Genomic DNA, 23,327 nt, shown 5'->3' with positions numbered 1-23,327 from the left:
TACTTGTTCTTTTAATGGAATAATAGCCACTACACAGCTATTACCTCACAATTCTGTTTATTTCCTTTCTAGAAATTTTCATCATTTGAAATTATTCTCATTTGCTTACTTATTTGTTAGTCATGTTCTGCCCTTAGAATGCAAGCGTCACAAGGGCATGGAATCTATTTGGTTTAGAACAGTGCCTGGTACTTAGTAGGAAACTCAGAACCTATTTGTCGCATGACTAAAAGGAATATTTGTTTGTCACTTTATCTTCTTGCATTTGATTATTGAAGTTAGAATAGAATTATTAATCATTAACTTAATTCTAACTGAAAATAATTTGAAAATATATAGTTAGTAATAGAATTCAATAAATATTTTCTGCATGAATGAAAGAATGATGAACTTCTGTAACATACAGTGAAACTACTAATATAGAGAGAATATTGTTTTGATATTAAATGGCAATTTTTATTTTTGCTTGACTTGTTGGGGTTCTTTTTTTTTGGTGGGAGGCTGATGTATCAAGTATTTTTGAATATTCATCAGTCAACTAGCTTATTTGTCCTTATCAAATGGAGCTCAGCTCTGGAACTGATATGTTTATAATGTAATTTCATTAAAATTACTGTATTTAGATAGCTCCTGGCATCTTTCATTAAACAGAAGTTGTTCAATTATAAGTGTTTGAGGCAAAGATCTTTTGATAGTTTTCAGTGCTTTCACTGTGGGAAAAAAGGCAACATGATTCAACCTTTAATTATTAGAGAATTAAAACACCATGCAGACTGAAAGGATTAACATAAATCTGTGAGTGTTCTGATTCATATTCCCAGTTATAGGAACTCCTACAAGAAGAACATCTGTGTGGACATGCTGCGAGATGGTTATCATAAGTCCTTCACCGAGCTCTTCGCTCTGATGGAGCAGTGGGATGCCCTGAGGGAGGCTGCGAGAGTCAGGTCCCTCTTCTGGCTGCAGAAGCCCCTGGAGGAGCAGCCTGATAAACTGGATTACTTCTACCATTACCTGACCAGGGCTGAGGACGCTGAGAGAAAAAGTAAGTGGTGGGACTGTGGGCAGAGCACAGAAGGAGTCAGAACAGCGAGCTCCTGGGGGAAGATTCCAGATTGTTTAATGTATGAATTTGAAACATTAAGACAGCTTAACACACTTCAACCCAGTCAATTAAGCGTCTTTCTGGAATTAAGAATAGGGAATATTGGATCACGAGGCTGCCCAGACACGGGAGCATCCTGGTGATGTCCTTCCGAGCCAGGGAAGACAACACATAGCACCTAATAACATTTCCAGAACTTCCCCATGAAGTAACATAGTTCCTATCATTAGATTTAAACCTTTCTACAGCTTTTCTGTATATGTAATCTGAACATTGACTTTCACAGAGGAGATATTTTCAAAGAGTACTATAACTTGAAAATCACACTGATTTTCCTAAGTTTAGATAGTGGACTTTGAAGTTTGGGTCAAGAAGTCCTACTGATTTGAATTGGAGAATTTATCTTTGTAAATAGTAAAAAGACATTTAAAAAACCTGCAATTCACATTTGCAAATAAAATTGTTAATTTGATATTTTCCATGATATCATTTCTAATAAATTTTTTGAATTTTAAAATTTTCCAGAAAGTTAATGTATATTCCAAGTAGTAAATATTTTCATCTCTACACGAATTTTACTGATATTGTTGTCATAAATATTTCTTAGTTACATATTAGGAACGGGTCATTTTAACTAGTCATCCATAATCAAAGATAAAAAGGAAATCCTAGAATTTGGCATGTAAATTTGGTATTCTAAATTATTCTTTTCTCCACGTTTTTTGGGGAAAATACCACAGGATTCAACAAGAAAAACTCAGGCCTCAACCTGACAATGTCTACAAGTCATTTCAGGCTTTTCTATCAGAAAATAGAGTATTAGCAACTTTTTTTTACCCAATGGTACCATGGAGAAAATTTATGGAGTCATGTAAACAACATTAGAAGAGTCTCTATATGTTGGAGCCAATACATATTTCCCATCAGGTTTTGACCTGACTTATGAATATGAGACACACAAAAATGTGAACAAAACAAATGAACTAGGGTGTGTGTGTGGCAGGAGCGGGCTAGGAGGTGGTTATTTATATTATGAAAAGGGTTTCATTGCAGGATGGATGTGAAAAAAAGTATTTTGGTGAACTTTAAAATATGATTTATAATAATTTCTCAAGAAATTAACTTTTGTAAATAAAAAGTGCTACTGTGAAAAACCTCCATTTTGGCTGGGCTTGGTGGCTCACACCTGTAATTCCAGCACTTTGGGAGGCCGAGGCGGGTGGATCACCTGAGGTCAGGAGTTCGAGACCAGCCTGGCCAACATGGTGAAACCCCATCTCTACTAATAATACAAAAAATTTAGCCGGGCATGGTGGCAGATGCCTATAATCCCAGCTACTCAGAAGGTTGAGGCAGGAGAATTGCTTGAACCTGAGAGACAAAGGTCACAGTGAGCTGAGATCATGCCACTGCGCTCCAGCCTGGGTGACAAGAGTGAGACTCCATCTCAAAACAAAACAAACAAAATAAAACAACCTACATTCTAGTATTAGCCCAAAATTCTGAAGTGATATTAAAACTGAAAGTAGAACTAATTAAGATAATATTTGTTCATTAGCTTTTTTATTCAGTTTAATTTTATCATATTCACTGTTTAAATCAAGGCTTTCATTGGAGATAGTGTAAATATAAGCTAAATATGTCACTTGTCATAAGGTGTCATAGATGTGAGCCAGCTTGTCAGAAAGCTTTTTCAAATTTATAAAGAACCTAAAATGCCACATAGTCTATTTCAGGGTAGAAAAGATTTTAATTTATAATATTTCTTAAAGAAAAGTTACTATATGTATAAGTAAAAATGTTTCTCCAATCCAAAAGTTAACAAAGTCCAACTTTTTGTTTTGTTTTGAGACAGACTCTTGCTCTGTCAATCAGGCTGGAGTGCAGTGGTGCCATCTCAGCTCACTGCAACCTCCACCTTCCAGGTTCAAGCGATTTTCCTGCTTCAGCCTCCCGAGTAGCTGAGACTACAGGCACAAACCACCATGCCAAGTTAATTTTTGTATTTTTAGTAGAGACGGGGTTTCACCATGTCGGCCAGGCTGGTCTCGAATTCCTGACCTCAAGTGATCCACCTATCTTAGTCTCCCAAAGTGCTGGGATTACAGGTGTGAGCCACTGCACCTGGCCCAAAGTCCAACGTTATAATAGCCAATGTCTCTTCTGTAGGATTATCTCCCGCAAAATTCAGTGACTTTTGTCTGGTTGAAATATAGAAAATTAAAATTATTGCAAAAGTATTACTGGAAAAACTTCAGCTGAAGGACATGTAAACATTTGTGTGGCCTTCTTTCAAAAAATGTTATAATTTTTTTTCCACATCCAACACATGAACTTTACTGGAGGAAAATTGTGGTTTGAATTAGGAATGTACCAGAAAATGAGATATGCACATTCACTCTTATTAACTTGGATGAATCCTAAATCTTAAAATGTATATGTATGCCTAGAATATAGAAATGTTAATAGTATCTTAAAGTTCCATTCCATATGGTTGTGGGGTTGGAGACAATTTTCCTGAGATAGCGTATAACTGAGCATTCTCGTTGCTTCTCATTGGAAGGACCATCACTCTAGGGTCACAGTGAAGTTCATTTAATCAAAGCTATGGCACTAACAATAGTCATCTCAGGTCAGTTCTGTCTCTTGAGACTTACAAAGCAGTAACCTAGAGTTATTTAAATTACTTTACAAAACATCACTTGCTGTTTTATAGCAAAGGTGTGTTTAAAGTAAGTCAATCATTTCTTTGGGGTTATTTTCCATTTGTTAAAGTGTCTCTTTGTCCTTGATACATTTTTAAAATATTATCCATTGCCATGAGTCATTGCTGTGCCATCTGTGACATCTGATTTGAGCCTTGTGTCCCATGGGGTTAGGGAAGAGATGACAATAATGGTAATGGGTAAGAGAATCAATAGATAATTCAAACATTATTTACACTTGACTTTTAAATTTATTAAGGGTTGAGCAGCAATTTTTTTCTAATAATGTTTGTTTAAGATACACAAATTATGTTCTACTAAAGCAAAATTCCACAGATATTTACAGATTTGATGTAAAGCAAAACAAAACAATTTTCTGGCAAAATAAGCTTGAGAAATACCAGGTGAACTAACACTGAGGTTAAGCAGGTTGATGTATCGCAGGACTAATCAGAGCATTTAGCATGCTGATGTTTATTGTGTGGTTTACTGAAAAAGGAAATTAGCAAAAATGTTTCCCAAATTTATTTTATTGTAGAATCGTCTTTTTAAAGAGCATAAGAAACCCACAATAAAATTGATTTTCATCTTCTGAGTATACCTGCTGACAATTCAAGGAAGTTGTCTACAAGCAAGGAGAGAAGGCTACTTGTAGCCTTTGTAAAGGGCACAGGACATGTATTTGGAGTGCCCAAAGATTTGAAACTTGAATATATTCTTTTGTATTTAAGATTCTGGAAAACCATCCATTTTTTTCATAGAAAAATAGCTTAGCTGACAAGTAGTCTTTAAATATGTAATCTTGGTAGCTTATCTAACTCATTCCTAAAAAAAAAAAATAAAATAAAAACCTTATGAAATGTTGTAAATATTTTTACATTAAGGTTTAATTACTAAAATATAAAAAAATTGTTTCAGGACTACATATATTTTTAATTATATATATACTTTTTATTAAAGTGGAAAATACCAAATGTTTTACTTGCTGGCTTCTAAAAGCAATAACTCTCTAATCAGTAAATATAACCAAGAATATGAAATATTACAAAACAGACTTTACTGTTGTATTCACATTATGTAGGAAGTTCATAATGGAAAGACAAAGCCCAGAAATAGTTCTGAGGTGGGAGTATTTGCATCAAATAAATAACTTAGGTTATCTACTTTTCACCTGAGCTGCCACCTAGTGTGAGTGTCCTCGAAAAGCAGAATGGCTCTCCAGAATCCCCAGCAACTTCCAGGATCGGGAGACCTTTTTGTTTTGTTTTCTGGTTACTAAATTTATTTTCATATAAATCTTAGTTTCCATTTTAAAGAATTTTGAAGAAGTATATGTAAAGGAATAGAATCGGTTTTAGAAATTTCTTTTGAAACATCGGGGTGACTTATTTACAGCTCTGCAAAATGACCCTTTGTTGCAATCAACCTGTTTAATTTTTTCTGAGTTTTGGTTCTAATCTTATAGGTGTCCTACTGGGCAATATGTTTCATAATTGTAATCTCTTCAGGAATATGTGGGTTGATTCCTCTGGTAGTAGTGAACAATTAATATCAGTGAATTCTAATAGATAATGGTTGTTATTAAAAAATTATTGGAAGGGTAACCCAGAGACCACTGCATTTTATAATACAACTATGCTTTCAGCATAAATACAAAAGACATAAATATTATTAATTTGTTCATATTCACCATTAGAATAGAGTTTACAGGACTGAGGCATGATTTATTAACACACAGACATATTTGTTCAAGGTGGGGTTTATAAGACTGATTTACAATTGATGGACACACTTTTTGTGTACATATAGGTTAGATACCCTTTAAAAAAAAAACCTACAAGAGTTTAATCAACAACTTTCTGAATAAAAACGACTAGTATTTATGCATTCCCAGCCAAAAAATACCCATAGAAAACAAAAGCATAGCAGTCTACTCTTTTTTAACATTGCTAGAAATTAATATTGCTAGAAACATTGCTTGAAAGCATATGGCGCTTATAGGGTCATTCTGATCATCATCTGTTGTATCTATCAGGCCCGTGACATTTTTTTATGATATGAAATACCTTGGTATTTTCATATCCATTCTGCTTTCTTCATTTACATTATCTCTTGCCATGGCTGAGAAACATTGCCATCTCTAGAATCTCTAAGTACTTTCAAACCTCCAGTGGGAAAAGTGCTCAATGATACCATATACTCCTTTCTTCCAAAAGCACTGAGAACGTTGCTAGTAGGTATTGTCCTGTCCTATATTTTAAAGCCTCCTGTTTCAACCAAATAGTGTGAATTTCCTATATGTTGTAAGTTTTCAGAAAGCCTTTTGTTGCTTTACTCATCTGCACATCCATTAATTAATGTAATTAAATTAATAGTTAAAATAAATTAATTTTTGCTTTTAGACCCAATTTTTAAAATTGTTAATCACATCTTTAAGGAAAAGTAGGAAATAAATATCATGATACTGGTTTGCCATTCTAAAGGGTATGCCATGAGACATCTTTCTAATGCCATTCATGGCGCTTTTCTCTCTTTGAAGAATCCTTCGAAGATGTATATAACAACTTGTATGCTCTGGCCTGTTACTTCAATAACCCTGAAGACAAGTGGGTAAGGAACCACTTCTATGAACGATGTTTTAAGATTGCTCAGCTGATCAAAATTGACGGTGGGAAGAAAGAAGCCGAGGCACACATGCATATGGGTCTTCTCTACGAGGAAGATGGTGAGTGGGCATTTGCCAGGATGCCTTGGGTGTGTTTTGGTGGATCCTGAGATCACGCAACCGAAAAACACGTGGTGGTGGAGAAAAAGACCTGAGATTTCAGCATAATCATGTATATTATTGAGATCAGAAAACAAAACCATGTGACTTGTGGACCTAGCTTCAGTATTCCTTAGAGAATATTTTTTGCAGAATCCCTTGCTCATGCTTCTGCCTGAGTGCTCAACCTACAGTTCCTACCCGGTAACATCCTCACTAAGAGAAAGCATCCTGCCTGACCCCTCCACACACAGGATGAAAGAATGAAAGGTATAGTTTATGATTTTCATACTGCCCCGTGCCCCTTATATGAAAACCAAGAAATATCTATGTAACTCACATACCACCTCATCATGACTTTTTTTTTTTTTTTTTTTTGAGACAGAGTCTCGCTCTGTCACCCAGGCTGGAGTGCAGTGGCCGGATCTCAGCTCACTGCAAGCTCCACCTCCCAGGTCCACGCCATTCTCCTGCCTCAGCCTCCTGAGTAGCTGGGACTACAGGCACCTGCCACCACCCCCGGCTAGCTTTTTGTATTTTTTTTTTAGTAGAAACGGGGTTTCACCATGTTAGCCAGGATGGTCTTGATCTCCTGACCTCGTGATCCACCCGTCTCGGCCTCCCAAAGTGCTGGGATTACAGGCTTGAGTCACCACACCCGGCCTCATCATGATTTTTAAAATAATTCCTGAATGAAATACTCATTTAAAAATAACTTCATACTTAATAATGTTAAGACAAGCCAAAATCTAAAACAACAACAAAATTGTCAGAAATAGATTTTGTATAGTGGTCGATCAAGGATTGCAAATAGGAATTTAAGAATGGAAAATTCTTTATGGCAGAATAGTGTGTAGATAATATGCAAAGAAAATATAGGGAAAGATGAAAAGATTTGATCTTGGATAATGCCATTTCTTCCCTCAAAACACTATCTTGTTTTGCATAAAAGTTTTGACTTTGGTGAAACTGCTCAATTTTAAAAATATTTATTATTTTGTGACTAGGACTGCATAAGACTTTGAAAGTGCTTCAGGAAGTTGCAGTTCATGTGATTGTAGCTAAAGCTCACGAGGTGCCTGAACATGATCAGAAGCCATCATGCATGCTAGACATAGGGAGTATTAGAAAAACTTAGGGAGGTGAGATGTCATGCAGACTAGATTCAAGGAAGGCACGATGCAATCAGGAGGGACTGGCAAGGGACTTGGAAGATGGGTGGAATTTAGGCTTGTAAATGAATAGGAATATATTCTGTGAAAAGGGAACAATATACACTAAAGTATAATTAGAGCAACTGATAAGAGGGACAACCTGCATCCAGTGGGAAGTGTGGGCTGTTTTTTGGAATAGTTAAATGATTTTTTTAACTTTTATTTTAAGTTCAGGGGTACATCTGCAGGTTTGTTACATAGGTAAACTTGTGTCATGGGGTTTGTGGTATAGATTGTTTCATCACCCAGGTATTAAGCCTAGTACCCATTAGTTATTTTTCGTGATCCTACCCCCTCCTCCCACCCTGGGAAACCACAGTGGGAAGGTAGAATAGGGACACACCAGCAGTCAGAGCTTGGACTTAAGCTTCTGTACATGGAGGGCAAGGAAAGGAGTGGGATATCAGTCTGTCTGTAATACAAACTGTGGGAGGAGGGAAAAGAGGAAGGCGGATGGCTAGGAAGCTGCTGCACTCAATGTAATTAACTCGGATAAAGCAATGGAAAACTACTATATTTAAGAGAACATATTTAAGTATTCCACTGCAGTGCAATCTCTAGTATCCCAGAAAAGGGAATTAGCTAAATGTATTTAGCAACATCCGTGCAACAGAGTTCTGTGCAGTCATGAAATAGGTTAAAGCAAAAGTCATTGGTTCATTCAACAAATGATGATTTACAACCTGGTGTCAGGGGATAGAAGAATGAAGAAGACAAAGTCTCTGCCCTTGTAGAGCTTACATTCTTCTAGGAAAACCAGGTCTTAACAATCAATAGTTATGTAATATTGTATTAAGTCGTGTTAAGTCCTACAATACGTAATAAAGTAGAGCAAGGGGATGCACAATTGTTATCACTTTATATAAGGTGCTTACCTATTATAAGGTGAGATAGCAGTGAAATGAGGGAGTAGCCCTTGTGAAAATCTGAAGCAAGGGGTTCCAGAGGGGGGATGCAATAAGTGCAAAGGCCCTGAGGCAAGTGCATGCTGATCATGCCTAAGGACCAGCAAGAAGGCCTGTGTGAATGGAACAGAGCGAGTGGAAGGTGGGAAGTGGAAGAAGCTGAAGTTACACAGGGAGGCTTAGGATAGATCACGCTGGGGCCTGTAGGCCAAGGTGAGGACTTTCGATTTTATTCCAAATTAACACAGGAAACCATGAATATGTGTTAATTTCAGAAAATGCTCCTGATACATTAAATAGAAAAATAAGATATAAAGTGCAATGTAAAATATATTTGTATTGTGCATATATCTACACTAACACGTTAACAGTAGTTATTTCTGAGTGTGGAAACTCTAGGTGATTATAAATGTACACACTGAGGAGATATGGCTTACTATAAATTGAAAAGTTATTTCAAATTTGTTAAAAATTTCTAGCCTGTTGCTAAAAGTCAAGTTTTGTTTCTCAAATTGTACAAAAGGGTTAAGTTCTTCCTTATATAAAATTAAAAGTAAAATTGTTTTTATTTTGTTTTTGTAATTACGCCATCAAATTCTGTCTGGACTGTCAAATGGAACTGTCACTTACTGACCTCCCCCAAAAGAAGTCACGGAATAAATAATACATATTATATGAAAATAGGACTGAAGAAGTCAGGGCTATGTTGATGAAAACTGAAGAGCTGCTGCAGTGAGATTCAGATAGCTGTCATAAGTGTATTTTGAATTTTTCTGTAAATTTTATTTCTAATTTTTAAAAATTTGGTTTGATTTTTAAATTTTTTATGGTGGTGAAAAATGTAACAAAAATCTTAGACATCCTCATCATTTCTAAGTATATTTAGCAGTGTTAAGTATATTTGCTTGGTTGCACAACCAATCTCCAGAACTTTCTCACCTTGCAAAACTGGAACGCTTTACTCATTAAGCAACAACTCCCCATTCCCCTCTCATTCTGATTTTTAAAAATATCTTAAAATATTTCTATTGTAGGATTTATATATTGTTAATTTGTTTATTCATTCATTGATGCACCCGTTCATTCAACAAATACTCTGCCTATGGGCCCTGTGGTTAGTACCCACGCCGCCATGGTCGCACCTACCATTGGTGGCAGCCACACAGTGACTGAGGGAAACGATAAGGTTGGAAAATGTGAGCAGTTAGGGAGGGTCTGCCATGAGATTACACTCTCAGGTCCTTGACTTGCTCGAGTTTAGATGTCTCACCCTACTGGATGATGAAATGCACTCATATTTCATAAGTAAAAAGTTTGGGTTATGAATAATTGTAAAGGCTTTTGCTTTTGAGATCATTTGAGAGTGTGTTATTTTGTTTTGGAACTACTTTCTGTCAGATCTAAAATATTTTTCTATGCCCTTAAATGGTTCATAAACCCTAGAACCATACCTTTATTGCCTGACAGATAAAACAATTAAGTCAATGTTGATGAAAACTCTGGAGATTAACTTTGAGTGTTTGACGTACCTAGTGAGGGTGAAAATTATCTGTGAAGCTTCTGTAATAGGGGGTAGAATTTTCAACCTAAAAAAGTAAACTGGGAGTTTCAAGAATATGTGGCTAGAGTGGAGTGGGGACTTACCTGGCTGAAGGGTTCCCTCTGAGGTGATGGTGGCCCAGCTTCCACATATCTGATCTGATTGGTCCAGACAAGCGAATGGAGGCCATGCAGCAACAGCTAGGTGGCAGCTGTGCGCGGGAGCAGGTGGCAGCATCCTGATTCCAGGAGTGCCCTCATTCATGCTAAAGTGGGACATTAGCCGGCAGATGGCAACGGGCAGGTTGTCAGGGCCCAACCAAGCTGGCTATAGGCCTGGGCAGGGCTCCAGCACACTCAGAGAACCATGGAGCAAATGAGGAACATGAGCAGAAGCCAGAGCCACAGAGACTGGGCACATGGCTGCAGTCAGGGGTCATGTTCATCCCACTGGTGTAAATGTGACCAGAGCCCCACACAGAGCCCCCTGGCCAGAGTCATGAACAGTAGATAGGTTCAAGTCCCCACTGCTGCTAAAAATGGGTCTCTGGGGTGCAGCGCCGCCTGGTTCCCTTTGGCTCAAGGGCTGGCAGTCTCATTCTTCAGGTCAAATATCTTCAGATCTTTACTTGGGGTGGCTGGCTTGGAGTAGTCATCAACTGAAAAACACTTGGAACAAATCAGCTGTATCTTCTTTTAGAATTGTGACTTTATTTGTAAGGATTTTATTATGCAAACAGGACAAATGGGCAAGCAGCATTCTCACTGTGCCTGTGGGGCACTGGAGAAAGCTCTCAGACACTGGATCAATAGGAGATGCTCCTAGTCATTCTAAAGCTGCACACAGAGGTCTGTTGGGGGCAGACATGACTAGGGAAACACCAGCTCCTCCTCTGGTATGATCTGAGGCCAGGGAACAATAGCAAGATGACTGGCACAGCCTTCATTTCAGTCCCATCCTGCCAGGTCAGCATTGGTGGTTGGATACAACACCAGCCCCTTCTCTGGCATGATGAGGGACTGGGGTCCAAGCCTTGCAGTTGCAGCTTTATTGGTGAGTTTTGGGGGGCATGCAAACTAGCAGTAGGATTTACCACAGCAGCATTCATAGTTGAGGCAGCACCAGCACTTTCCTCTCTCCTCTTCCCCATGATGAGCTAAGTTCAAGCCTTGCTTTTGACCAAATTAATGGACTTAAGCACTGAGACTAGATGGTTTACATGGACTGTGCAGGAGGCCAGCCTTTGTGGGGGGCTAGACTGGAGAGATCAGTCTTGGACAAGTTAACCCTTCATTTCAGTCCACATTTTAGTCCTTTCCCTTCTCCCAATTCCAGTGGGTGGCTTGTAAATATCATCTCCCACTTCATCAGCAGCCCATTCCATTTCAACCCATTAGCTTTGAGTCTAGATATTGACTTTGCTGTGGGAAACCTGGAGGACAATTAGATGTCCTCCTGGATGATAGATGATTGGTGACAGCCCCAAGTTACTGAATATATTCACTGCAGACAAGGCAGGGGAGACCACTGTAAGAACAACGTAGAAAGTGCACATTTTCCGGTTTGGAAGACCCTTCTGTATGACTTTAGTACAGAGTTGGAGTCAAGGCTAACCATAATCTACAGCATTAATTCCAAGTTCTTCCAATGACTGGGGGACTTCTGAAGAAAGGAACAGTTGTCCTGACTAGCTTGCTCAGTTCGGATCCTAAGATTTATTGTTGACAGTTTTGGGACAGACACTAGATAGTATATCTCTATAAATTGCCGGGAGCTCAGAAGGCACCAGGAGCAGCACAGTATTGTGAAGACACATTGGAATAACTACCAGCTCTCCCTTGAAACACCCAACAGTGGAAGGCAGACTCAACAACAGACTTCTGGAGGAGGCCACCACTGTAAGGGGCTGTCCCCTTTCCCATTTTGATCTCATAGAGAGGAGTTAGAATTGGGAGCCCACTTATCCCTGTTTGCTGATCATCGGTACCTTTCCCTAATATCTCCTCTACCCATTCTTCAGTGATCATGGCACTATGTGCTTTTGTTTTATCTTTCCATGAGTGTTATGAAGCAGTGGTTCAGCTTTCTTCTCAGTACAGTATCCATCCCATCCTTGGCAACTCCTTTTACTCTCACTAAAAAAACAATAAATTCTATCACTGAATCTTAACCCTGTAGGTCTCCCACTCCTCAGTTTTCCAAGGATCTTTCCTACTAATAGTCACCAACTCCCAAAGGTTGACAACAAGACTGCTACTAGAATCTCTCTTTGAGTTTTTAATCTATCTCTGCTTTCCTAACTTGCTTCTGGAAGGCCATGATGTGTGCCTAGATGGATATTCCATTTACTGGAACAATTGCCATGCTAGCAAGGTAACTTGGTAAGCAGCACTCACAGCAGACCAACTGGGAGCAGCATTGCTTTGTGAGAACTTGCAGAGGCAGGAGCAATAGCAGGGTGCTGGTCTCCCATTATCCTGTCATCAGATGCTGTATGATTAGAAGCTAGATGCAATAGCAATATGACATGGCAAAGCCTTGGTACAGTTCAATATTCATGATTTGATGTAACATCAGCCCCTCCCCTGCATTATCAGCAGGGAGCGGCAGGGAGGGAGAGAGGGACCAAGGGGAGAGGCCTTGTGGTTGTAGTCATAGGGCATGGCATACAAATAGTAAGATTTGCCACATAGGCAATCATAGTTTGGGGAACACCAACCTCTCCCCTGTCAGGAGAGAGAGACTGGGGTCCAAGCCTTTGCACTAGGTCACGACTGATTGCCTTGAGCAGTGAGCCTAACTAGTTTCTGTGGAGCTTTGCTAGCATCCCTCTTCTTTTCTGCGAAGCTGGTCTGCAGGGGATCAGTTCTGGATGTGTTAACCCCTACCTCTCAGGTCTTCGAATTATGCATAAGGAGTGCTGTTAACCTAAAGAGATTTTGGTTATATTATGACCACAAAAGTCCTGTCCTTTAATAATGAGGACAAAGATGTGACCATGAGTAAGTCTGTAAACTTCAAAAGAAGCTTCACCCCTAAGACTAGATGTTTTCAAGAACTGACCAAAGTAGAAGAGAACTAGTGGGTTAAAGTAAGAGAAGAACTAACGTCAGCCCTAGAAGAATGCCTGGTAAACACAAGAATTTTTACCAACTACCACCCACCTTTAGTTAGCAGAAGAGGATTCCACCAACATAACATGGTCAGTGAGTAGACCCAAGGGGAGACTGTCCATTCTGCTTGCCTTTGAATACCAGAACTAAAGAGCATCCTCCTGAGGGATGTAGGAGATGAAAGAAAAACTAAGCATTAATCCAGAGGCTTAACTTGGGAAAAAGAACAAACTTGCTAAAGTGGTAGTTTTAGAAAACTGCTTTGTATCTTCATAAAGACACAAGTAGAAACCAGAAAGGCATAAGGATAGAGCCAGATGATATGAGAATGAGCACCAGATAAAATCAGGAAGGCATTCAATATAATGTCTTGGGAGAATTAAGGTACAGAGTAGAAAAAGACTGAAATTGACATAATGAAAAATTGAGTCTGTGATGTTGAGGACAAACTTGAATAACGATCTCAAATTGCAGGGGAAGGACTAAGAAATGAAAACAATGAGAGAAGATGATAAATATGGAAGTTCCCAAGGAAGAATACACAATAATTGGAAATGAGGCAATAATCAAATATATTTTAAGAATGCTTTCTTTTTCCTCACACCCCCCCAAAATTCTGAATATGCACATTAAAATAGCTTTTCATGCTCCAGTCACAATTAATAAAGAGATATTCATAGCTAAATAAATCCTTGGGAATTTTTTGAATATTCAAATAAAGAGAGACTCCTACCTGTATCCAAGGAGAAAACACAGATCACTTGCATTGGATTAAAAATTAGACAAGTATTCAGCTTTCTCCTTTGTAACAATAAATGCCAGAAGATAAAAAGAAGTAGAGTCTATGAAGTTTGAGGGGAGAGAAAAGAGAGTTTAAATGCTGTACAGTTGAGAATTGAGGGCTATAGAGCTAAGTTCTTGTTCCTGGGTCAAACAACAGGAAAACATTCTAAGATATGCAAGGTTCAGAAACTGCACTATGAATACAGTTTCTGTATATCATATTCTGGAGCCCAACAAGAGATAAGTCAAAATTAAAAGTTCAAGAATAGAGAAATCCTGATGTAAAAAATTGACAGTAAACAATCAAATCAATTAAACATAAAGTTGTTTGAAAAAACACACACATTAGTAATTTTGGAAGTAGAAGCTACATAGTATAAAATTAAGTATGATTTTAATTATTCTCTTCATTTTTAATATTTACCATTTTACAGTAATGTTGATTACTTATTTTAAAAATAAATTTTATGAGAAACTTTTATAAATAAGCTATAAAAAACAAGTAGAAAATATGGGCAAATATTTATGCAATTTTAGATGAGAAAGACCTTCAAAACAAAAACAATTTGAGTAAAGCACAAGGGAAAACGATATGGTTTATTGAAGGATAATTATATCCTCTCTGCTCCAAGTATAAAACAAATTCATAAGAAACAAAGGAGTCAGACAGATCATAATTGTTAAGGCTGATTAGAGAATAGTGCTTTAATCTGTTCTAATCAGAGTCTCTATTCTCCCCCAGAATTAATCTTAACCACCTAGCTACTGGCAGACTGGTCAAGTTCAGGCTCTCTTACAGGCTCAATGCCTGCTCCTGTGAGCTTCCTCATGGAGTTCAAGGATCACCCTCTTTGAGAACTGAGTCCAGAGAAGATGAAAGTAGAGAATTTCACCAGTCAGATATGTCCTGCCTCTTCCCTTGATGAGAAGTGAAGAATGAAGGAGAGAGGAAGTCTCCTCAAGGAAACATGAGGCTAGAGGAAGAGAATTTCCTCTATGAGAAACAAAAATTTAGAGATTTGACACATAACTGTAAAAATATTTATTAAAGACCTCATATAATTAAAGTTAACAAAAGTTGGGAAATATTTGAAACAAATGTGATAATGGATTAATATTATTATTATATGAAGAACATTTACAAATTGGTGAGAAAAACAACTAACATACCAGTAGAAAAATAGGTAAATGAATTTAGAGACAATTTCAAGAAATTCAGCCAGGTGGAAAGCATGAGAAAAAAGCCACCATTGATAATTTTAAAAGCACTAATCTAAGCACTTTAGATATGCCACTTTTCAACTGTAATTTTTAAACACATGTTTACTGTGTTCCTACTGTATGCAAGGGACTGGGCTAAGTACTGGGAATACTAGCTGAAAAAGATATTTATGGCCCCTTGATTAGGGGGCCTGCATTTCAGTGGAAGAGTCAAATTTGTTTTCTGATAATTATAACAATGTGAGTGACTATATGCATCAAATTCAAATGTGGAGGAATCAAAGTTGTCTATTTATTTGTTTAACATAGCATTTAATACTTGTGAAGTTTTGATAAGTATGCTTCTTACATTGCTGGTGATAGGATAAATTAGTCTGACATTTCTAACATACAATTTGGCATATGTATCAAGAGTCTTAAAAATGTCCACATTCTTTATCCTTGCTATTCCACTTCTAAAAAGTAATCAGATATGAAGACAAGGATTTCTATAAAGACATATTTTGTCTTTGCATATGTATTATTTGTAAGTGTGAAAAAAGGACACATGGCTGGGCACATTGGCTCATGCCTGTAATCTCAGCACTTTGGGAGGCTTAGGTGGGAGGATTGCTTGAGGCCAGGAGTTCAAGACCAGCCTGGACAACATAGTGAGACTCTGTCTCTACAAAAATAAATTAGTCAGATATGGTGGCACGTGCCTGTAGTCCCAGATACAAGAGGAGACTGAAGTAGAAGGATCACTTGAGCCCAGGATGTTGAAGCTACAATGAGCCATGATCGTCCCACTGCACTCCAGCCTGGATGACAGAGTAAGACCCTGATTCTAAATAATAATAATAATAATAATAATAACAACAACAACAACACAAAGGACACAATAGAAACGTCCTACAGCAGGTTAATAGTTAATTAATCATGGTAACTACACATGATGAACTCTTTTCCAGTTATTCAAAATGTTGTTTTCCAATAACCATAATGATAAAAGCTACAATTTATTGAGTGCTATGTGTCTGTCATTATAAAAATGCTAATTCTGGCCAATAAGCTATATTCAGTCACTTGCAGTTTGAAGCACGGAGGAGCAGATGTGAGTTGTCCATGCTATATCTATTTTGCCATGGCAACCATGGAAAACTTGTGTTGAGGTGGTGAAACCACAAGATGGAAACAACCTGGATCCCTGAATGACCATTTGGAGGGGAGCTACCCTACAGAGCCACCCAACCCTCAGTGGACTTTATGTGAACAAGAAAGTTACTTTATGTGACCCCTGAGGTTTCAGTCTCTATTTACTACCACTCTAGTAAATCTGACTTTGACTAATACAGTCTCCAACACTTATATGCCCTTATTGTGAATGAGGGATTTCAGGAGTTCTGTTAATGGTGTTTGGCAATGTCTGAAAATTTCACACAATGGTCTAAAGTGTCCCTTTGGAATGTGATATCTTATGTATTTGTGCTTCAGTAAAAACTTCTGTTTTTACATTTTTGAAGACACACATATCCTTCAATTTACTGTTATAACAATCTTTCAAAAACTCCATTTGTATTTCTTTAATATAGAAAAAGTGGATGTATTTTACTTTTTCCTTTATATATTTCTGCATTATTTCATTATACTAGACATGCAACATATTTTTGATCCAAAAAATAAAAACATACAGCTTTTTAAAGCTAGCTGATGTAGAATGCCTCCATTGCAGGTCCACAATAGTGTTTTGCTTACTGTGCAAAGTTGTAAACTGTTTCAGGATACCATGATTATTATTACTGAAGACTAAACCCAGAAGGAAATAGTAGACCACTTAACTGACACAGTTTCCTAGTGTTTCCATCTGGACCAAAGACTCAATACCTGGTCATGGGTCTTGGGACCAGGATCTACTACTCAAAACATGAGCTCCCTGATTCAGTCCTGCACTCCTAATTTCCTTCACTCAAGTTTCTTGAAAGCTCCTGCCAGGCTAACTCAGTAACTCAGTGTGAAGAATAACCAGCCAATAAAACAGAGGTGTCCATGGAATACTATGCAGCCATAAAAAGGAACAAGATCATGTCCCTTGCAGGGGCATAGATGGAGTTGGAAGCCATTATCCTCAGCAAACTAATGCAGGAACAGAAAACCAAATACCACATGTTCTCACTTGTAAGTGAGAGCTGACTGATAAGAATACATGGACACATCAGGGGGAACAACACACAGTGTAGGGGATAGCATCAAGAAGAATAGTTAATGGATGCTGAGCTTAATACCTGGGCTATGGGATGATCTGTACAGTAAACCACCATGGCATGCTTTTACCTATGTAACAAACCTGCACATCCTGCACATGGTACCACTGAACTTAAAAGTTGGGGGAAAGGAAAGAACAGAGGTATCAAAGGAGTAGGCACAATAGTTATGGTTGTCAGCATTGAACACAGCATACAGACTATATTAGTCTGTTCTCACACTGCTATAAGGAACTACCTGAGACTGGGTAATTTATAAAGACAAGAGGTTCAATTGACTCACAGTTCCACAGACTGTATAGGTAGCACGGCTGTAGAGACCTCAGGAAACTCACAGTCATGGCAGAAAGTGAAGGGGAAGCAGGCACATCTTCACATGGTGGAGCAGGAGAGAGAGAATTAAGGGGGAACTGCTACACACTTTCACCAATCAGATTTCATGAGAACCCACTCACTATCACGAGAACAGCAAGGGGGATGTCTGCCTCCATCATCCAATCACCTCCCACCAGACCCCTCCTCCAATACTGAGGATTAAAATTCGACATGAGATTTGGGAGGGGACACAGATCCAAACCATATCACAGACATCTCAGAAACTCAGTCACATAAAGATATTTAACAGAGTCCTTACAGTATCCACTTAGACATCAGGGGTGCCTGAATTGCTATCCCCAAGATAAGCTACCCTGAAAGCGTCTCTCTCACCCAGTTCCACTTGAGCCGTATCCCAGGCAATAATTCCACACCACTAGAAACATCTTCTAAATCTCTGTGAGCATTCCCCAAACAGGCTCCATTGCCAAAGAACCACTTCAGAAAGACGTGTATGTCCCTGCCATGAGCACACAGACACTCGTGCTGTGGCTGTGCCTCAGCATGGTTCTGTCTGCAGAAATATTTGGTGACCTCAAACCACATCAGTGTCTACCCAGGCCAAGGAGTAATATCAACATCAAAAATCCCTGTAACGCTGTCACCACCCAACGTCTGTGGGCTTCTAATATCCTGTGTTTTATCTCCCAGCTGCCCAGCATCGGAGCCTTGATGTTGTACATGATGGTGATGGTTTCAACCTTTTCTGCCACAGCAACAAATACGTTTGTCTGCATTGACTTAGATAATACTCCGAGAATCTGAGATTTAGACAAACACTGTCCCCCAAAGCAGAAGAAGTAAACACCCTCACTAATTATTGGCTATGGTCAAAGTAAAATAGGCTGAAGGTTATGTGCTATCTATAGCTCTATAGCCTTTCTCCCCCACCTAGAAAGCACATTGGAAATCAAACAAAACAGAGTAATTCATTTTTTAAAGTGGATAATGATAAATCAATGTTATACATTTTGAAAAGTAAATCATTCAAAAACTTTGATGGTGTATTGCTATAAGAAATTCCTTGCAACACATTTCAGAACTGATCAGGACAAACCTCTGGGCATCAGCATAGTCACTGTGAACTACTAGTTAGGGTAGAGGTTCTGGCTCTGCTCTACTCATCTATCTGGAAGTTTGACCAATAAACTTCTGAGCCCCTTCATCATCATTGCCGTCGTCAGTCTGGTTTCCTTCTCTTGTACTTTCCCCTCTGTATCTCTCTATGTACTCCATATTCGTGAATCCACCATCTCCCAGACATCAGACTTCATCCTTGATTTGATCTCTCTTCCAATAGCTCCCTCACTAGTTAAAGGAGACCACCAAACTCAACCATGTGAACTGAACTCTGCTCCCATTGATTAAAAAAAAAAAAAAATGACTGAAGTGTGCATAAACCAGAGAACGTTCTGGCTTCTGGAGCAAACCCATTGTCTTGTGACAGCTTTCCCAGTGATGGATTCTACCCCACAAAGCCCAGGCCCTGTCCCTGTATGTGTGAGGGGAATGTCCAGTCATCTGGGCATTAGGCCCAATCATAGAAGCCAGATCTCATTTTTTCAAATGAAACCTTCCTGCTGTGAAGCCTCTGATGATTGTTCCTACACATGGCTTGTCTTTGGCCATGGCTTGTCTTTGGCCCTGTCTCCTCTCTGCTTTGATCTCAGGTTCACCATTGGCATGGGCTCCCAGATGCACCTCACTTGTAACCGTGTCTGTGATTCTAGTTATTTCTTTGCTGGGTGGGGTGGGCCTTTCTACCTCCAACCCTCAGCCTCCTGTCATGAGTCCCACATGCTCCCCATGCCTCGCCCTGCTTCTCATATAGGGGCTGGAGGCTCTTATAGCTCCACAAGTAAGATGGGACAACTACCCTATCCACTGGTGGTACTTTTGTTTTCTCAGTTTAGAGAACTTTTTCAGCCGTATTTATTATGAGTTGAATTGTAAACCCTTAAAAGGTGTCGAACTCTTAACCCCCAGTACTTATGAATGTGATCTCAGAAGGAATAAACCCTCCTGATGCCTTGAGTTTGAACTTTCAGCCTCCAGAACTGTGAGACCATAAATTTCTGTCGTTTATGCCACCCAGTTTGTGCTGCTTTTTTATGACAGCTCCAGGAAACTAATATAATATTCAATATGGTGACAATGTTTTTCCTTAAGTAACCAAAGATGTTATTTCAGAAAAAAAAAAAGAAATATACCAATGGTGGAGTGGCGTGACTCAATATATATGAGAAATTTAATGTTTCTTCATTTTAAATTCTACACATAAAAAACAATTATATGCATGGTGATCAATTGAATACTCTTTAAAATAATAAAAGATAATTTCCAAAAACTAATATCTCACATAAACAATTTTTTCTAGAGTTTTTACTTTTTACCTCATTCTATATTGCATTGTAAATATCACTTTATTCTTTTGCATTTGAAATGAGGTTGATTATCACAATATTCAGTTCTCCAAAAAAGGTAAAAATATATTTAACATAAAGATGTCACATCAAAATTGATCAAAATTTCATTATAATTTCTTATTTGTCATGGAATAACATTTGCCAGTTTATTAGAAAAACAGCCTTAATAACTAAAAGAAATGCAAAAGATATATCAGTTTTTAGTGTGGTATTTTATTTTCTCTTTCATTTTATTAAAAATTAATAGAGATGTAAGTGCTGTTGAGAGGATTTAAAACCCATCAAATACACAAAATCTTAACCAGGACAGTCTCTGGAGAAGGGCATTGATGCTGCGAAATTATGGGGGGACTTACTATTCCTTTTCACACTGTTAGGATTGGTTACTTTGTGCATGTGTTGTTTAGTTATAATTTTTAAAAATATTTTAAGAGTTTTTTTAAACTAGCTAATTTTAGAAATCTCATTAAATTACAAATTATTGAAAGGGTTAGGTTTTTACAGCTGGTAAAAGATAATCATGAAGATTAAAGAATTATTGTAGATCTAATCACAACACTATTAATGAGGTAGACAATATGTTTGGGGTGGGGGATGTTAATTAAGCACAGATTGAACGGTCTTTAGGCAGTAAGGGATATTAAAAATGAAGGACGCAAGTATTGAATAAAAATAAATTAGAAGCTGCAAATTCGTACATGGGGGTTAAATTAAGGAGAGTTGATAGATGTTGAATGTGTATCTTGGCCTTGTTACTTAAAATGACATTTGAGCATCACTCAAGTCTAGCAGTGGAAAAATGTATTAGACTGGGTGGTAACCCTAGATTCTCTTTTGACACTGCCATTAGCTAATTAACTATGTAAATCTAGGTGAGTTATTTAATTATTATAAGTCTTGCTTCCCTCAGCTCTAAAATGAGGGAGTTGGAGCAGATGCTATCTGCTCTTAGTTCACCTCCAGTTCTGATTTCTATGGCTGCTTACATGATCATTGAAAGATCAGTCATACCATCCTGGCTAACATGGTGAAACCCCGTCTCTACTAAAAATACAAAAAACTAGCCGGGCGAGGTGGCGGGCGCCTGTAGTCCCAGCTACTCCGGAGGCTGAGCCAGGAGAATGGTGTAAACCCGGGAGGTGGAGCTTGCAGTGAGCTGAGATCCGGCCACTGCACTCCAGCCCGGGCTACAGAGCAAGACTCCGTCTCAAAAAAAAAAAAAAAAAAAAAAAAAGAAAGATCAGTCATAAAAAAAAGAATGATTAGTCATTAAAACTCTGTGTGTCAAATTATTTACTAATTAGGGGGACAAAATGTCACTTTATGAAAAGCAGAGAAGGAGCCTAGTATTAACCTCTTTGTACCTCTCTTTAATTATTAGAAAAAAAATTCTAGTCCTTCAGATACTTGTTTTGAAACTAAATGTGGTAAGTAAAGTGTCTAGTGCTCTCATTGGCACATGGGCCTTTATAAATACTGCTTTCTCTTTTCACTTCCAGGGCTAGGAAGAGTTAACTATACTGTTGTAACTCAGTGTTAGGTCTACAAGCAGCAATTTCAGTGAATCCCCATGTAAAACTGGTGAATGTCCTCAGGGAGACCAGCATAGGGAGCCCAGGGCAGCTGGGGTGAGAAGCTCCATGTTAGTGAACCCGCTCAACACTTCCCACCTGGTCTGCTCTTCGCCTTCCCTTGGGGTCTCTCTTCATCACATCTCATTCTTCCCTTTAACTCCTGACGTTTTATCTTGGTAATCTCTCTGCTCCATTGTTTATGTCCTCCAAGTTCTCTCTGTAGTTCTACATAGAGGATGCAAATCTGTCACTAAGCAATCTAGCAAAACTTTAAACTATTCTTCTTTGGGACTTGTGTTCCACTTGTGTTCAAGATTTTCTTATCTTTGTCCTCAGAACATTAAACACATACAGAGTGGAGAAGCTTGGCTCCATTAATAACTTCCCCATTGCCTTTCCAAGTGGTAAGATCACTGTTGTGTGTGCAGTGCCTCCTCAGTGCATATTCTCTTTGTCTCAGGGAGCGTGAAGGCTTTTCTGCTTGTCCCTATTGTTCCACTTTGATGCTGGGCTACTGCATACAAATGAGGTAACACTTTGAAGAGTAGTAACTTGGGTGGGAAATAGAAGAAGGAATTGTTCTCTGGTGATTAATTTTTCATAAATGCTTACGATCCCTAAAAACTGATGTCCAAGAAGAGATGCTGTAAGGGTGGCACTAAGGGTCAGGAAAACCTGGCGTCTATGGAATAACACATCGAGATGGATTTAGCAAATTGTAAAATAGTCCTCAATTGTTTAAAACTGGGTTGAGAATTTATGTTCAATTCTTTTAGATGAATGAATTTTAGAGTCATATTGGATCTTCAGAGTAATCTAGTCCAAACCCTAATTTGATAGATAAGTGTTAAGCTGAAGCACTGTAATTGAACAATTTTGCCATGGCCATAAAGTTAGCAGCTGGTGCTAGACTTGAATCCAGAGCTCCTAATATCCAGGAGCTTTCCCCTCTCCCTATCATACTCTACACAAATAAACACAAACAATCTCTACATGTTTTTCAAACTGATTTAACAGTAACATTTAGACAAACTTACAAGTCAGATGTATCTACAAGCTACATGATGGCAATAACACATAAGAAGGTATATTGATGGAGACTGAGTATTTATTTTTATGCATGCATTTCATCCTCATTCTAAGGAAGCAGAAACTAGGATATTAAGAGGTTATTTTGTTTCTTTTTTTATTTTATTGTGGTAAGAATACTTAATGAGATCTAGCCTCAAAAGGTTTTTAAGTTCCCAATAAATATTATTATCTATAGGCACAAAATTGTACAGAGGATCTGTAGAACTGATTCATCTTGCATAGCTGAAGTTTTATACTCATTGATTAACAACTTCCCATCTCCTCCTCCAT

General features: G+C 38.2%; 1 protein-coding gene across 4 annotated transcripts in view; it reads left to right on the top strand.

Annotated features, from left to right (window-relative positions):
* The window catches only part of TTC29 (tetratricopeptide repeat domain 29), a 252,624-nt gene that overhangs the window by 34,450 nt on the left and 194,847 nt on the right, over positions 1–23,327 (top strand). For all 4 annotated transcript variants that reach the window (XM_025385535.1, XM_025385532.1, XM_025385533.1 and 1 more), the window contains 2 exons: positions 822–1,045; positions 6,350–6,535. In XM_025385535.1, coding sequence (XP_025241320.1) covers positions 822–1,045; positions 6,350–6,535 — 410 coding nt within the window. The remainder of the gene's footprint in view (positions 1–821; positions 1,046–6,349; positions 6,536–23,327) is intronic.

Source organism: Theropithecus gelada, chromosome 5 (genome assembly GCF_003255815.1).
Source record: "Theropithecus gelada isolate Dixy chromosome 5, Tgel_1.0, whole genome shotgun sequence".
NCBI classification, from domain to species: domain Eukaryota; kingdom Metazoa; phylum Chordata; class Mammalia; order Primates; family Cercopithecidae; genus Theropithecus; species Theropithecus gelada.
The sequence above is the reverse complement of the archived record's forward strand: the minus strand, read 5'-3'. Positions and strand labels throughout refer to the sequence as shown.